The 16331-nt window shown below is 37.4% G+C and overlaps 2 protein-coding genes across 2 annotated transcripts in view; one reads left to right on the top strand and one right to left on the bottom strand.

Moving 5' to 3' along the window:
* Nucleotides 1-413: 413 nt before the first annotated feature.
* pmaip1 (phorbol-12-myristate-13-acetate-induced protein 1) lies at nt 414-1174 on the bottom strand. The gene is made up of 2 exons (XM_051938947.1): nt 1162-1174; nt 414-1048 (listed from the first exon to the last, which is right to left on the bottom strand). The coding sequence occupies exons 1-2, from the start codon at nt 1172-1174 to the stop codon at nt 924-926; spliced, it is 138 nt and encodes a 45-aa protein (XP_051794907.1). The 3' UTR covers nt 414-923.
* Nucleotides 1175-8616: 7442 nt separating this feature from the next.
* pstpip2 (proline-serine-threonine phosphatase interacting protein 2) overlaps nt 8617-16331 on the top strand; it is a 17890-nt gene continuing 10175 nt past the window's right edge. The window contains exons 1-3 of the mRNA XM_022208558.2: nt 8617-8722; nt 9724-9824; nt 14285-14359. Of these exons, the coding sequence (XP_022064250.2) occupies nt 8690-8722; nt 9724-9824; nt 14285-14359 (209 nt within the window). The 5' untranslated portion in view covers nt 8617-8689. The remainder of the gene's footprint in view (nt 8723-9723; nt 9825-14284; nt 14360-16331) is intronic.

Genomic DNA, 16331 nt, shown 5'->3' with positions numbered 1-16331 from the left:
AATGGATGACTAAAAAATGACTCAGCCATACACGTGATCAGTTTTTCCTACTCTGCACAGTTGATCAGAGAGCATTTTTGTATATGTAAGTTTCTTCTTAGAATAATAAATACACTTCTACCACCGTCAGTCATTTTGTATTTGTGATGCAATTTTTCATTACTAACAAATATTAATAAACAATAATCATACAAAAATACAGAGAAGGCTTGAGAGATTGTCCCTTGATGAGTAATTATTGTGATTAATGTGGTTTTAGTTTAAGAAAAATTGCTTAATTAGGTATGAAATCTGAACTAAAACAGTAGATTTGTGTCCAATGCTAAACCTTTTACCAGACTGTTAGCTGCAGTCACATATTCACTCGCTCTTTTCTATCATGGACAACAACAGATAGTACACATGACCACGCATTAAGTTGGCTGAATATGCATCCTTTATTAGCAACCCATTAAATGCTCCCATCAAGCAAACATTTTTTTAAGAGTTTTGAGCGTATCCATAAGCACAGCACCACATTACCTCCAAATCTTCAGTTAACATGAATGTGACAGCCTTCCAACAGAGTACAATATGCATAAATGTCCACATACAGTATGTACATGTGACGATCAGCATCTGGAGCAGACAACAACTTCTGTACTGACGTTCCTCTTTCGTCCAGTCAGCCACAGGTCTGAATCAGTGGGTCAACACCATCCGCCATGTTTGTTTCTGCGTAGAGCTCCGGTGTTAAATCAAGTCCACTGCCGGTTGACATCTAGTGACTCCAGCAAGGTGTTTCCACGAGCTCATGTATTTACATCCCACTTGAGAGCCACCATTTTCCAATCAGGGATGAGTCTGTATCCAAGACTCTTCTGCTTTGGCTCACCGCCTTCCAGGTTCACAAGATCCGATCCATTTCGATGCGGTCGGACGTCTCATCTTACTTTAGAGACAGTCTTGTAGTTCTTGATCAGTATTTCCAGCAGTTTGTATCTCCAGTATAATTCGTCTCCAGCCTGTCGGAGCTCGCGAGCACACAGCTCAATGGCAGCAGTGAGATCTGAGGGCAAAGTTTAGATAAGACAGGTTAGGTACACATAATCTGTAACTCAAATTATTATGTAGATGGAGTTTAAATCAAATAAACGCAATGAAATCTGCTCTGATACTCACCATGGCCAGCCATTATTACAGATATGATTGTTCCTCAGACGAGAAAGCTTTACAAATTCAGCTTTTTCTCTCCTCTCAGTGCTTATAAAGCTCTGTAGTTGTGGCTTGACAAGAAGGAACAGGTTTGAACTATTGATAGCGGGTCAAGCTTAAGTAGCCTACTCTCAGTGTGACGTACAGTATGCTCAGGAATCCCCATTTGTCTGCCAAGTTCCTCCTTCCCTCCGCTTGTTTACAACATTGTTCTGGAAGCCTTTAACCAGCGGTGCAACATCAAACATATACCTTATTCACACTTTGTTGAACACACACTTGTGTTGTTTGTGCCAGACGGTGATTTCAAACAATATTAGATGACTAATAAACACAAAAACATATCAGATATTGATCGAGGTTAGGAGCAACGTCATATAGGAAATAAAACGACGTCTAGCCGGTGCAAACTAGCTGCAGTTCATCACGTGGAAAACATTTCATCACAACAGTCCACGCTGTTCGAAGTCACGCTTACATAAGTCCGCCATAAAGGTTTATTTTTGTCTCACAGAGGGCACTTTAAATGGAAAACAACAAGCCTATTTGCGGTCCTAATTACCTGATAATAGCGATAAGATGTTTAAACACAGTGTCTGTTTCTCAGAATGTACAGAGAACTCATGTAATTTCATGCATTATATAAACGGAAACACAGAATATTCAAAATAACCAACTTGCCACGCGATTTTTTTTCCCATCAAAGCATTGTACTGGCAAACCACTTGCTCTCCACTGATTACAAACAATGAGGCATTTCATTCAACCGAAACCACCTCTAATTAAATTAAACACTCAGGCGCTGACTTAAATAAATTAAACACTCAGGCGCTGACTTAAATATCAAACATGTACATGTGTGCACTCAGTGTACCTCTTGATTCTCTTGTAAAACTATGTGAAGTCTCAACACTGCACAGTACAGGCATCAAAAACATGCCACGACTTGCCCCTGTTGCTGCAGAACAGATGCTTTCAGTTCTGCAGAAACGGGAAGTACCCTGGAAAATACAGTCGTGTGCAATCAGGTGATCAGACCACTGCTGGTTACGTTGTCGGAAGATTACATCACTCGGAATAAAGAAAATATGTCATCATAATTTCAGTAATACGCTAAATTATGACCATGTGAACCTTTTGATATAAAGGTTCACACACTCTTCTTCATGTCAAAGAAGACGTGATAATGTAGTGACATTCAGATCACAATAATGTGCATGACACTGTCAGTTTGGTAACACTCATAGCATGATGTGTGAGCAGCTGTTTGCTGTTGTACCTGGTTGAGTGAAGCTTGTTTTGTCCACAGATCAGTAGTTTACTCCATTAGTTCCCAGCCTCAGGGTCAACTCTTTTAAACTCCTTTACAAATGAAATCTGAGGTTGTGAGGTGATAAATGGCGTAGAAAAGGTTTAGTCACACATATGCATGCTTTTTAAATGCCCTTTTTGTGATCTTTTCTTTTAAAAAATGGCTAACTTCACTTAAGTTTCTTCATTCCTTAGTATCATATGTTATTTCAAGGCACAGTATCCAATTTCTGCCAAGATGCTGTTTGATGACAATGTTAAGGAGCAAAAAAATCATGGGAGATGTTGTCATTCATTACAAGCTACATACTGTGTCAGCAGAAATGCGGGCTAAAAATGGAAGGCAAAGCTCTCCGTTAACCAGCAAATCTACATTTCAGCCCCCAACTATGTTCGGTTGGGTCGTGATCGAAAAAACTGCAGACGTACGTGACCAAAATGGATTGGTGTGGATGACAAACTGCCGACATGCAATACAGAGAAACAGAAGGACTTACAATTTACTGTACTGTTGGAGAGCAAAACAAAAGCTGTTAAATGAAAGAGGACTGTTGTGAATGTGGAGTTTTGGCAAAACAGAAAAAATTGTCCACAACTTCTATGCTAATTTATGTAACGTTACTCGGGCAGATGTCAAGCTCACCGATGAGACATTGTATTAATGCCATTTATGTTATGTTTAGTCACATGTTCATACCGTGTAATTTCATTGTAATGAAATAGCCGCAAATAATGTTAGCTAATGTTATTTTAACTCTTAACTTACAATCAGATGATTCGACCATAAAGCTACTGGATCATGTCAAATCATCAGAGGGCTTCTGCTTCACCTAGTTTTTAATTCCTGTTGACTTACTTTTACCATCCTTTCTCTCAAACTGAAATTGAAAGTTGCAGTCATGAACAAAATTTTCCATATGTATCATGGCAGTCTTCACTTTCCAGTGACTCTACATTTTCTGTGATGGAATAATTGAAACCCTTGTGTCTTTGTCACAAAAACAATTGCATATTTTGGTTCTTTCATAGATTTAGTATAGGTCTTCTGAAAATATGCCAAAATGACTTAATTCTTAATGGTATTGCCTCTTAGCTTTTTGTGAGCAATTAAAATTTACTACACCTGGTGACTCCTCTGAGGCAATTTAAATAGGATCCTTCTGATCCACTCTTTAGTCTCAGACACAAACACTACAGTGGGGAAGTCTGAGGAGCTTAGTAAAGATCTGAAAAAGCAAATCATTGATTTGAAGAAGTCAGGAAGGTCGCTTGGAACCATTTCAAAGCGGCTAAAGATCTCACTGCCACAGTCTGGAAGAAAACACAAACTATCACCTGCTGCTGAGAGACAATTGGTCAGGATGATCATGAGTCAAACAAGAATCAGCAAAATGAATTGGAAGCTGATGGAACACAGGTGTCAGCGCGCACAGTGTTTTACATCACCATGGACTGAGAGGCCGTGGTGCAAGAAGGGAGCTCTTTCTCTGGAATCGACACCACAAGACTCGACCGAAAATTCTGCTGATCACATGGACAAAGAAAAGTGATTGACTAAAACGAAAATTGAGCTTTTTGGCCACAATGACCAGAAATATGATTGGAGGAGATAAGGTGAGGCCTTCAACTTCAAGAACACCAAACCTACTGTCAAGCATGGTGGTGGTAGTATCATGTTCTGGGGCTGTTTGGTGTCAGTGGACCTGGTGCTTTATACAAAGTAAACAGAATAAAGAAAAAAAGGGTTCCCTTCAATGACCCTAAACACACATCAACAGTGGTAAAGAAAGTAAAGAAAAGGCTAAATTAGGCCAGAATCAAAGTTTGTCTCCTCAAAGTTTACCAGTTTTGTCAAGGAAAGTGATCAAAGATACAACAGAGATTTGTAGATAGCTACAACAAAGTGCCGAGTTGAGGTGAAAATAGCCAAAGGATGTGAAACCCAATTTTAGCATTGCTATTTTTTTTTTTTTGAACTAGCAGATTATAAATTTACAAAAGAACTACAGTGCATGACTGTTTTGGGCATGTGCGTGTGGTTTTTACAAGTGTATGTAAACTTTTGTTCTGTATGTTTGGAAGACAGGCACTATTTACAGATTATAGCCTGAAATTTTCACTGTTGTTTCTCATTATATCCTTTATTCAGAATCTATGGTATTGGATAAGTACCTAACAAAATAACTGCATACTGCAAAAAGAGAAGACTGGCTTTCGCAAAGAAGTACATAACTCTGACTCCAAAAGACTGGGAGAACTGGATTTTCTCTGATGAATGCCCTCACTACTTATTAACACCCAACAGACAAAAAAAACATACCATCTTCTGGGCAAGTGAAATTCAGTGCCCATAGTATGGTTTGGTAGGACTGTGTCCACTGCAGGTCTCTCAGAGCTGCACATTGTGCCTTAAAGTACCACTGGCAATATTATACCAACAGTATTCTAGAAAAGGTAGTACTTCCAGTTTTGGCCTGTGACTGAATGGAAAATGTTGAATAACAGATGTTTTTGAATTGATATTTATGCAAGATGGTGTCCCTGCTCACACTGCCAGTATGACTCAGCAATTGTGCTCTGAACATAAACTGGCTTTCTGCATAAGGAGGAACTGCCACCAAACTCCCCTGACCTCAACCCAGTTGAGAACTGTTGGGGACTCCTGAACAGTTACATCTTTACCAGTCCACCACAGACCACCATGAAACAGCACAATTCTGGGGCTGTAGGGGAAGATAGAACCATCTACATTCAAGAACCTCAAACATTCAGTGCCTGATAGACTGAAAACTGTGATCAAAGTGAAATGGGGTAAATACTGGTTGTTGAATAAATTGATTATATTGCATATTTAGACTTTGGGCTTTGTTTTTCTGGGGAGAACGGAATTTTGGGACACGGTGTATTCTAAAAATTTGAGGATTTGAGCTTCAGTCAATCAAAACATTGTCACAATCACAATGCGGCCTAGTGCAATGTCCAAGTCACAGGAGCTGCAATTTTTCATAAATGAAGAAATGAAGCTTTGTGTTGCTGCAGAGATGCTGAAGCCTACAAATCTGATTCTCCAGACATAAGGGCTTGTTTGGAACACACTGCTGCAAAAATCTCATGATCATTTCCAGATTGGAAAAGAATGAATCACAATACCTGGAAATAATTACAACAGGTTTTTTTAAATTGCAGATTGTTCAGCTTTAAACTGTTGCCAAAGTTATGAATGGAGCTGAATCATGGGGCATTCCAGTGCTTTAAACACTCACACTCAGATATCTTTGATTCATTAAGAGTGAGCAACATAATGAACAGAAAACAAAACCGAAAACAAACTCCATCCTGGCTAGTCTGACGATTTAATCCTCTGTTTACAATCTGTGACGTGTCATCTTGTGTTTAGTGCGTCTCCCGGGTTACAGCAGGTAAAGCGGATATGACGCCACTGTCGGGTGACCGAAATGAAAGACACAGTTACACAAAATAAAACTGTGGCTTTCTCTGGGTTTTAATGTGGTTGGAAACATTTCTGTCAGTACATCTGCACAAGTCAACAAAATGTATAACACTGGCCATTTTTACACATTTTTTGCGAAAGGTTTCCATAGTATGCCTTTTAATAAAATAATATGAGAAGCTTAAAGGAGGAATGTCTCTTTGGAATCACACTTTAACACGTCATGTATTTAATCATGTCATTATAGTTGATCTGTAAAGCCAACAACAACTAAAGCTGTCAGACAAAGACACCTTAAAGCTATATTTATGAGTGAATGTACTCAAAGACTAAATGTGTTTTCCACCTCTCATAATTTCCTGCACGGTGTGGTTCACATGTTTGCAGAGGGTGCGGACCTTGCTGCTGATAACAGAGCTGTAAATTAGTTTGACGTCTCAGGTCGTCTTTTATGGCTGCACCATGAAGATAGTTTGTGCGTTTTCGCTGTAAATATGCTGTGAACATGCTTATCACTGGTTCTGTACGTTCACAGTGTTTAGTTGTGTGATATTTTGTACCATGAAGTTGTTGTTGTCCAAGACGCTTCTGAAAATAAATTACCTCACTGCTCCACCACACCTTGGACATAGGAACAATAACCAATGTATGTGTATGCTTAGGAATACTAAGTAAATTATAAAGCATTAGCAGTGTAGTTGGGTTAGGCAGATTCATTTGTTCTCAGTACTACGAGTGGGTTGGTTAAACAATAACTTGCTGCTTCTGTTCTTTGATTGGATCAATATTGAATGGGCTGTAATAGGGAAAGACAAAATTTAAAAAAGAGCACATAGATGTGATTTTAATAATCAGATTTGCAAACCGGGGCCTTAAATGAATTGCTACTGACAGTCTGATAGTAAATGTAAAATACCAGCAGTAACTGTTGTAACACTCCATAATAAGTCAATGTCCTGCCTTTAAAATATCACTTTAAAATATTCAAGTATAATCTGCAGAAAGTAATCCATCTTGGTGCCTTTTATTTATTATAGATGATATCATTACATTATTATTACTGAGGCTTCCATGTGTACGTTGAGTTCTTTTTCTTTATACCAACAGGCTACAGATCCTGATTTTTTTGTTTTAAATTCAGATGTTTATCTTGATGCACGGTTTGGTTTGTCAGAGCTCAGAATGAAACCTTTATGCTGCTCTTTTTATCCAATTGGAACAGCTGTAAATACATTTTCTGCGAGTCATTTGAGTGTTTGACAGTTTTTTTTGTTAATTAATTATTTGTAAAATATTGACTGTATGTATGATAACAAAGGTTTATATTTTACAAGTTCCTGTCTTTTGTATGTAACCATCTTATTGTGTAAGTGAACCAGTAACAACTGTTAGATACTGTGCAACATGTCCCCCTGCTGTACAGGAGGTGACGTAAAAGATAACAGGTCAAATTTGCACGAGTGCAGTACTTGAGTAAATATTTTCAGGCACTCTGACCTCTGAATGCCACTTCTACATCTTTTATTAACCTCCTAGATACACTCTCGGAGAAATAGATCGACTAGAGCAAATAAAGTTACACAATAATAATCAGCAACTGAATTTACTTTGGGGTTGAGACTGTTAGTTGGACAGAACTGGCAACAGGGTCATGGACAGCCAAAGCTCATTAATGCACAAGGGGAGCGAAGTCTGGCCCGTGTGGTCCGATCCAACGGACGAGCTATTGTTGCTGAGATTGCTGAAGAAATTGTTGTTGGTTCTGATAGAAAAGTGCAAGTATACAGTTGTTGCATATGGCGTTGCATAGCTGCAGACCAGTCAGGGTCTGACCATGCTGACCCATGTGCTCCACCAAAATTGGAAACAATAGACATGTGAGCATCAGAGCTAGATCACGGAGCAATGGAAGAAGGTGGCCTGGTCTGATGAATCATGCTTTCTTTTACATCGCACGGATGGCCAGTTGTGTCACTTACCTTGGGAACACATGGCACCAGGATGCACTATAGGAAAACGACAAGCCGGCGGAGGCAGTGTGATGCTTTGGACAATGCTCTTCTGGGAAGCATTGGGTCCTTGACATGTACCACCTACCTAATCATTGTTGCAGAGCATGTATACCCTTTCATGGAGACGGTATTCCCTGGATGGCTTCGGTCTCTTTCAGCAGGATAATGCGCCGTGCCGCAAAGCAAAAATGGATCAGGAATAGTTTGAGGAGCAGAACAAGTTTGAGGTGTTGACTTTGCCTCCAGATTCGCTTGATCTCAATCCAATCAAGCATCTGTGGGATGTGCTGGAGAAACAAGTCCAATACATGGAGGTCCCACCTCACAACTCACAGAACTGAAAGGATCTCCTGCTAACATCTTGGTGCCAGATGCACAGCTTCAGGGGTCTAGTGTACTCCATGCCTCTATGGGTCAGGACTGTTTTGGCAGCAAAAGCAGGACCAACACAATGTCAGGCAGGTGATCACAGTGTTATGCCTGATTGGTGTAAATTGTGATTTAAACAGCATGAAAACCCTGTAATTACCCACATCAGTCACCAGATGGCAGCACACTCAAACTGAATTTGTTCTGATAATCTGTCTATAATCAACCTTTTGAGCCGCCATTTGTCATCATCATTGCGCATGCGTCAGTGTGACCGGCTTCGTGCAGGTCTCTCCTGTCAGTTTACACGGAGTCTGTAAGTGTGACAGCTGCTGTTTGTAGCTTTTCAGTTATGAAAAACCTTCATTACAAGGATTTCTTCTGGGTGAGTTGTCTCTTTAGCGTTTCATTTTTTCATTATTATTTGTAACTGAAACTTTTGGCTGAAACAGCAGCACAATCGTGAAAAGGAAGTGTTTTGTAAAATGATTTTATTGTTTAACTGCAGTTTCTTTTTCTATTCAGCTGTGATGGGAATCAGAGACACTATTTTTGGAACCATTCAAATTCTTTATTTAACAACAAAAATTGAAACAATGGTCCTTTTTGGAAATATTATTTAGGTAAAAGAACAGTAAAAGGTAAATATGCACTCAGGAGCATCAGGACATTATTGCATTTTCATTACTTTACCATGTATTACTGGAAAATTAATAATGCTGTGCTTCTATTGTGTATGTTGTATTTACTGCTGTAGCATTACAAATAGAAGTCCAATTTGGACTTATTGCTTAGATTAAAGAACATGAATAACATGAGCAGGTACAGAAAAAGACTGCTGTGTATTAGTATGTAAGTTATATTTACTGCTGTAGTTAGATCACATGTTTAGGATCTGTGATCCTTAACGGCAGTTTGAATTGTAAATAGGTCTGTCAGATAATTATAGTGGAGTAAATAGTGCAACATTTAACTTACTTCTCAGTGCATTACTTCTGTAAAAGTTCTATTCCACTACCTCATTTATGAAAAAGTGGATTTCCTTACAGACTAAATTAGCAACGCAACACTGAACTCTGAATTAGCAATATCCCATAACTTTACAAGAGATAGAAAGTCTCCATGGTGAGGATGATTACAGATGAGGCTGCTGCCCTCATCTTACCTAAATTACGGAGATGTACAATTCAAAACATCAATTTACACTCCTGACGTCCTGGAGTGTTCATTTATGTCTGTTGAACAAGTTTAGACACAGAGTTTGTTGGAGAAGTGGTAGCAGAGGAAGTGATAAAAGAAGGTTTTTGTTCTCATAAGATACCTCTTTTAAAGTAATAATGGTTTTACAAGACACTGTCTGTAAAGAATTTTTGATCTTGTTCACAGAACTCAGACTTGACCTGCACTGGGGGATACGATGCCATTATTCAGTATCTCAATGATGGCAAGAGAGTATGCAAGGAGGTGGAGGAGTTCATGAAAGCCAGGTAATGCTATGATCCATATGCAGTACATAAAGATGCCACAAAACGCTTTTACCCAATGTGATGTACATCTGATAGTAGGTACAACACAAGCAAGGATTGAAATATGTGTTTATTCTGCTTGAGAACAAGTTAGCAAGACTCAACTCAACACTTCCAACATTAGTCAGTCAATGGCAGCAGGTTGGATGGGTAGAATATAAATTTAGGTGACCGAAACTAATCCAGTGTGATAAAATCATAAATACTTGTGGTTTTATAAACACGGAATTACAGCCCACTTTATTTGATTGGATTTAAAAGGCTTCATGTTTTGTCATGTATAAGACTGAGATGGAGCTTGTGGAGAACAAACAAAAGATGATGGGAGTGAGTTGAAACAGAAACCTATGAAAGAGGAGGAACATGAACTGCTGGTTTTGTTAAGTCATTATTGTGGGAATCAGAAGAGCTTCAGTAAAAAAAAAAAAAAAAGCAGCTGGACTTCTCTGTCAGGTTCTTGATTTCTCTTTCAGTTGCTTTTTACTGAAGCTACTAGGATTACCATGACCTGGATGACTGAGAATCTACACCGCAGGAGTTGATCAGTGTATAAATGTTATGACGTCTGAAGACATTAGAGGGATTGTAGTGGAGGTAGGCGGGTGGGTTGATAGCATAACTACGACTCTGCAAGGCCAAAGTGGCTCAGAGAAGTAGACTTTAGGTGTACTGAGGTCAAATTTTTGAGGGGGAGCAACACATGTTTCAGTGATAGCATGGATTTCTGATGGAGAAATACAAAAATTAATTATTTGGGTCAATATTTAATTGAGGGATTTTTGAAGTCCATTGTATACATTTTTATTAAAAGTAAAAACTAATGTTTGATGACATGATTTTGTCTTTACAAATTCCATAAATATTTATTACGGAAACAATCACTTAATAATAAAAAATGACTGGATATCACTAAAATATCAACTAAATAACTGTCAAATTTGGTAACAACCATCTTCTAATTAGCTAAACGATAATAAAATTAGCCTATTCAAAAATAGTTTTGATTGTGTTCTTTTTATTAAGTTAAGATAATCATGACAGATATTTCTTTTTTGGCAATATATCAAATTTTATATGGAAAACAAACTATCTGTTTCTGAGAAGTCATTTTCAACTAAGTTATCCATTACAAAAACACCTCTCAAGGAAGTGTGTTAATTCCAGATCACATGACCTGCTCCACATGATGTCATTTCCTCCTGAAGAAAAGACTGGAAGACTCCAAGGCTTTCTGAGTTATTTAATATAAAGTAGTGTGAGAGTCAAGTGTGGATTTATCACGTCAACAGATTTACTACAATATCTTCATAAATATATTTCAATTTCAATTTTACCCAGTTATATATATGATATTTAGAAGAATCTTTCTGTAAAAATGCCATGTGATGTTTGGTTTTAGGCGGCCATGTTGAATTTAGGCCTGAAAACAACAAAAATGTCAACAATGTCCTGCAATTATATATTGAGTGAGGTTCTCACTACGGAATAACTTTTTGAAATTTCAGAAATGTTACAGCAAATTGTGTTGTGTTTATCAAGACTTTCCAGTAGTGCAGCTTTCTGCAACCCTCAAACAAACACACATAAATGAGAAGTTGTGGTTTAGGGTTAGGGATAAGTGTAAATGTGAAAGAAAAAGCACACACACTATTCAGTGCCGCAAAAATCATTTCTAAAGCACTGAATACACATATTTTCTCAAGCAGTGAATCTTAGTAAAGTTAATTTAATACCCTGATCTGTAAGATTTTCCCTTCTTTTAAACTTTAACCTGCACGTTGCTGCACCATGTTAGAGCAGCAGAAATTAATTCCTCTTCGAGCAGGAACTGAACAAGTGTTTGTAGCCTGCAGAACTGTGGCTCTGTGCCTTTTATAACAAATAATTTACTGTGAAGCACCATTTAAATCGATTTTATAATGGAGTCATGCAAAGGTTCACATTTGAATTTTGAAATCCTTCTTCCTCAAATAATAATTAATCTGTCCTTGCTTTCTTGTGCACTCAGACACAAACACACCAGTTCACTTGGCAGCTAGGATTCAAACATGATGCCTTTAAACTGTTAACGGGTCACTGAAGTAGCACAGTTTTGTGTAACATACGATGGAAACAACAGGGAAGGATATTATGTAACAACATAACTAAAAGTTCCCCAATTTAGTGTATAGAAAGCATTTTTTTTAACCCCTGTTATTTTGCAAATCACAACACTTCTTGAAATGAAAAGTACAGTAATGAGACCTGCTATAGATGCAGTGTGCTGCATGAAAATAAAAAGTTAAATCAGAAACAACTTTACTGGTCACGTTTGTTTACACGTGTGAGGAATTTATCTCTCTTTTTTCATCGCTCTCGATGCACTTACAATAGATCAAAGATAAACAGGGACAACAAAGCTGAACAAGTAAGGAAAAAAGCAGAAAGACTGTAATGTGTGAGTACACTGTAAAAGAAATGTACAAAATCTGGCACCGAGTCCTGCAAAAAATATAATAAAAAATGGTGAAATTCTGCAACCTTTAAAAATTGTCAATAACAGAAAATAATTGTAAAGTCATAATATTTTAAGTTGATTTAAACAAAGTAAAACAATAAAATTTTCTGGTCCCACATAGTAAAAGAATAAAATTATTCTTTGTAAAGAAAAGCTGATTTTCAATGTGGACACATGTACTGTTTTGTTCTGTTATTTATGATTATTATTATTATTTTTTGACTGTCAGCATGTGAATTAACACTTCTTTTTCTGTGATTCAACTTAATAATAGCTGTAATTTAAAACAGTCAGGGAACATCTACAAAACAACACTTACAAACAGCTTTCTCGTTCAAATGATTGCAAATATTCATAAAGTTGTTTAATTTCACAGTCAGACAAAAATCCAATCACTTTCTGTAATAATACAGATTTTTATGTGGAGTTCTGGTCTGTTTGTGTTTGTCTGTGTTTTTACAGGTAGCATGCAAATTAATATTTTTTTGGTGATTTTACAAGTAATTTACCAAAACAGTAAAAGTTGTTAAAAAATACAACAAATTGTGACAAAAATCTACAGACAGACACTCCTGACAAACATTTTTTTATTTACAATATACATGAGAAAAACATGTAAGTATGAAAATCTTTAGGGAATTTAATATTACAATAGACAAAAACTATACACAAGTAAGTTTTAAACCTTGCGAAAATATCTCGGCACGCAAACATAAATGCATTTACAGAGCATTTAGAACATGGAGCTTTGACTGAGTTACTGCCAGTCTACTTGTTCTATATTAGCACTAAAGACTAATCAAATAGAAGTCACTCTTGATCATTTTAATGTGTTTCTTTGACTCGTGGAGTTCCTTATTGGTCTGAGTCAACACAAGATAAGAAGTTCAGGCCATTTGAATTCAAATTTGTGTGGGTGGTTATTTCCTTGTCATCAGCCTTTTCTCTAAAGTACCAGATTGTGTGTTTGTTTATGATCTACGCTCATTTTCCTTTTGGGGAATTCATGATAGCATATTTCCATTTTACAATTCTGGAGGCCAAAGACTTCACAGTGATCACACAGTCTAGCTAGCAATAAAAAATAAAAAATAAAAAAAAACGCTCAATCAAATTCATGTTTAACTTTGTTTATTGTGTGTTTTGCCTCTTTTATTGCAAATAATTTATACTTAAAATGCAAATGTGGGAGGTGGAAAAAGAGCCTGTAAGCACGACTGAGCTATACAGAGGTTTTAGTGTCCAACTGAGGCTGGATCATTTAGAATATTATCATATGTGTATTGCTAGAATGATTAGTATTTCATTTTTAAGGTATCATAGTTATCTTCTGTCACAACATAACTCAGAAATGCTGTTCAGATCTCAAAGAAAAGCTGCTAGACTAGAGCAGCTAGGCTTTACTCTGTGAGCTCTGTTTGGAAAACATCCCCATGTAGCATTTATAAGCATTATTTGAACCTTTAATAAATGGTTTCTAACTCACATTTGACTTTTTTTTACTTGTGTTCAGTGCTTGTTAGCATTCAAACCTTCTCCTAAAAAGATGTATTTTTACTGTCTTTTACTATATTGTCACTGATTATTCAGTTATATGCAAAACTCCATATATATGAAATAAATTCTAAATAAGCATTTTTCTGTTCAGTTAAATTTTCCTACATTTACATAGCACCCTGTTTGTTAATGAAACTGTAGCTCTGCCTTTCTCAAAGCCTTTACCTAACATTTAAATTTATCTCTGTTTCTAGAAATGTCCACTGGATGTAGAATGTAAATTAGTGATAAGACATTTCCCATCACTGATGTCACTGATGTGTTTCCCATGTAAATTCACCTGCAGGTCGCCCTTTTTATCAGCTATTTGCTGTTGTATTTGTTGTTGAATGTTACCGTCACTTTTTTTCCCGTTTGTTCCTCTCAGGGCTTCAATTGAAGAGAAATACGCCAAAGATCTCCTGGGTTTGTCCAAGAAGGTGTGTGGACACAATGAAATGAAGTAAGCAACCTCTGAACTCAGATACTGTCATAAAGAGCTTCATTTACAGGAAGCCTCACATATTTTAATGCACCAGTTTCACAGAACTGCTCACCAGATGTGAGAATATTCTGATTGTGGTTCGCTTGTTGAAAGTGGAAATGATCTTTGTACCTCAAAACAGTTCAGAATATCTCAATAAATGTTGTTTTTAGCCAGTTAGAATTGAACTTCTCATGTTGACATGCTGTTTCTTTATCAGCCTGTTTAGTTCCTGTTCAGTGAGTGGTCACACAATCAGTGTGGCTTCGTTTCTGTTTAGAGGAGTGAAGAGGAAGGAAGACTCACCAGGACAGCTTGGTGATGCAGTGAATGTCATTTACTTCATAAAATCAGATTGGCTTTTAATAATTCTTTCTTTTAAAGATGCTCGAGCTACATTTGTATAATAAGCAAATGCCAAAATGCATTGTAGAAATCCTCAAGAAGAAGTAGAAAACCTGCAGCTGTTGAAAAGTCTTAAGAAGCATAAAAATTCAGCTTCCTTAAAACGGTCAGTAGAGACTAATGAAAAGTCCTATATTTAATTATCAATCATTGCTGTGTTGTCCGTCACTGGCACATCTTAAAGGTCTGTTAAAGTGAGTGTTAGGAGACATTCACTAAGTTTAAACTAAAGATGAGATCATGCAGCAGGAAGCTTTAGTGTGAAAAACGCTACCACTTGTGGTAGCACCTCATGAGCTCATTTTCTCATGTGGGCAAGGTAACAGTTTCGTTAAAGATGCTGTCTGGTGAAAACAATTTTTTATCTACTTATAAGTAGGGCTGCAACTAACGACGTGTCGAGTAATCGTCCGAGCACGATACGTCATCAAAAGCGGAAGTGAGTGCACAATGCAACAGAAATCAGCGTCCGACCGCAGCGTGGAACACGAACGGACATCGGCGCTGCCTCGTGCATATATTATGTATGTACGATACAGCGCGGACATCTACGATCTATCATAAACACGGATGTCAGTGTTTACTATACAGTTGTATCTAAACGCGGACATCCGCGCTGCATCATACATACATAATATATGCACGATGCAGCGCCGATGTCCGTCCGTGTTCCGCGCTCCGGTCGGACGCTGATTTCTGTTGCATTGTGCACTCACTTCCGCTTTTGATGACGTATCGTGCTCAGACGATTACTCGACACGTCGTTGGTTGCAGCCCTACTTACAAGTCCATGTGCTGTTTTTTATATGCTAGAAGACATAGGATGAGTGACGTAAGCAGTCGACATCTTAGCTGAGCATTTCCACCTTTAAACTGTTGTGTGCTGATGACGGTTTCAAAAACATGGATTCAGACTTCCTGGATTTCTTACATCACAAACCTCACCAGCCAATCCGTTGACAGGTGATGTGGGGTCTTACATTATCCTGATTTTTTTTCAGTTTTGTTTTCATGCTTGATCACACGTAGCTGAATTATTCCAATATTACAACTTGCTATTATATATCGTAGATAGATTTAACAGTATCTGAGCAGTCAGACGTGAGCTGGTATGCTAGAGTTGCAGCGTGTGGGAATGGGTGGGTGAAAGACATGTGGGAAGTTGTATTTAAATAATTTTAAAACAGGAATTAATTATTTTCAAGGATAAAGTCTTCTAAATATGTAAAGTTAATGCACAGTAGTAAGTTTATATGGATTAAATAAATGACCAGAGAGAGGATAGAAATCTTATTTTCTTGGGCTGATTTATACATTTTCTGATACCAGTCAAAGTTGTATTAACAAAATGAATTTAAATATTAGGAAACTACTGACATGGAAGATGTAATAATTATTGTCCAAGCACCAACAGTGGAAGGAACCTATTGTATTGTGTGGATTTTTTTTTTGTGCTTCCTTCTTCAGGTGAAAGACATACATTTTTGAGGCCCTACAAATACTCAAAAATGCGTGAAAATTGTCACATACATAAGTAGCAGCAAAA

Source organism: Acanthochromis polyacanthus, chromosome 18 (assembly GCF_021347895.1).
Source record: "Acanthochromis polyacanthus isolate Apoly-LR-REF ecotype Palm Island chromosome 18, KAUST_Apoly_ChrSc, whole genome shotgun sequence".
Classification (NCBI taxonomy): Eukaryota; Metazoa; Chordata; class Actinopteri; family Pomacentridae; genus Acanthochromis; species Acanthochromis polyacanthus.
The sequence above is the reverse complement of the archived record's forward strand: the minus strand, read 5'-3'. Positions and strand labels throughout refer to the sequence as shown.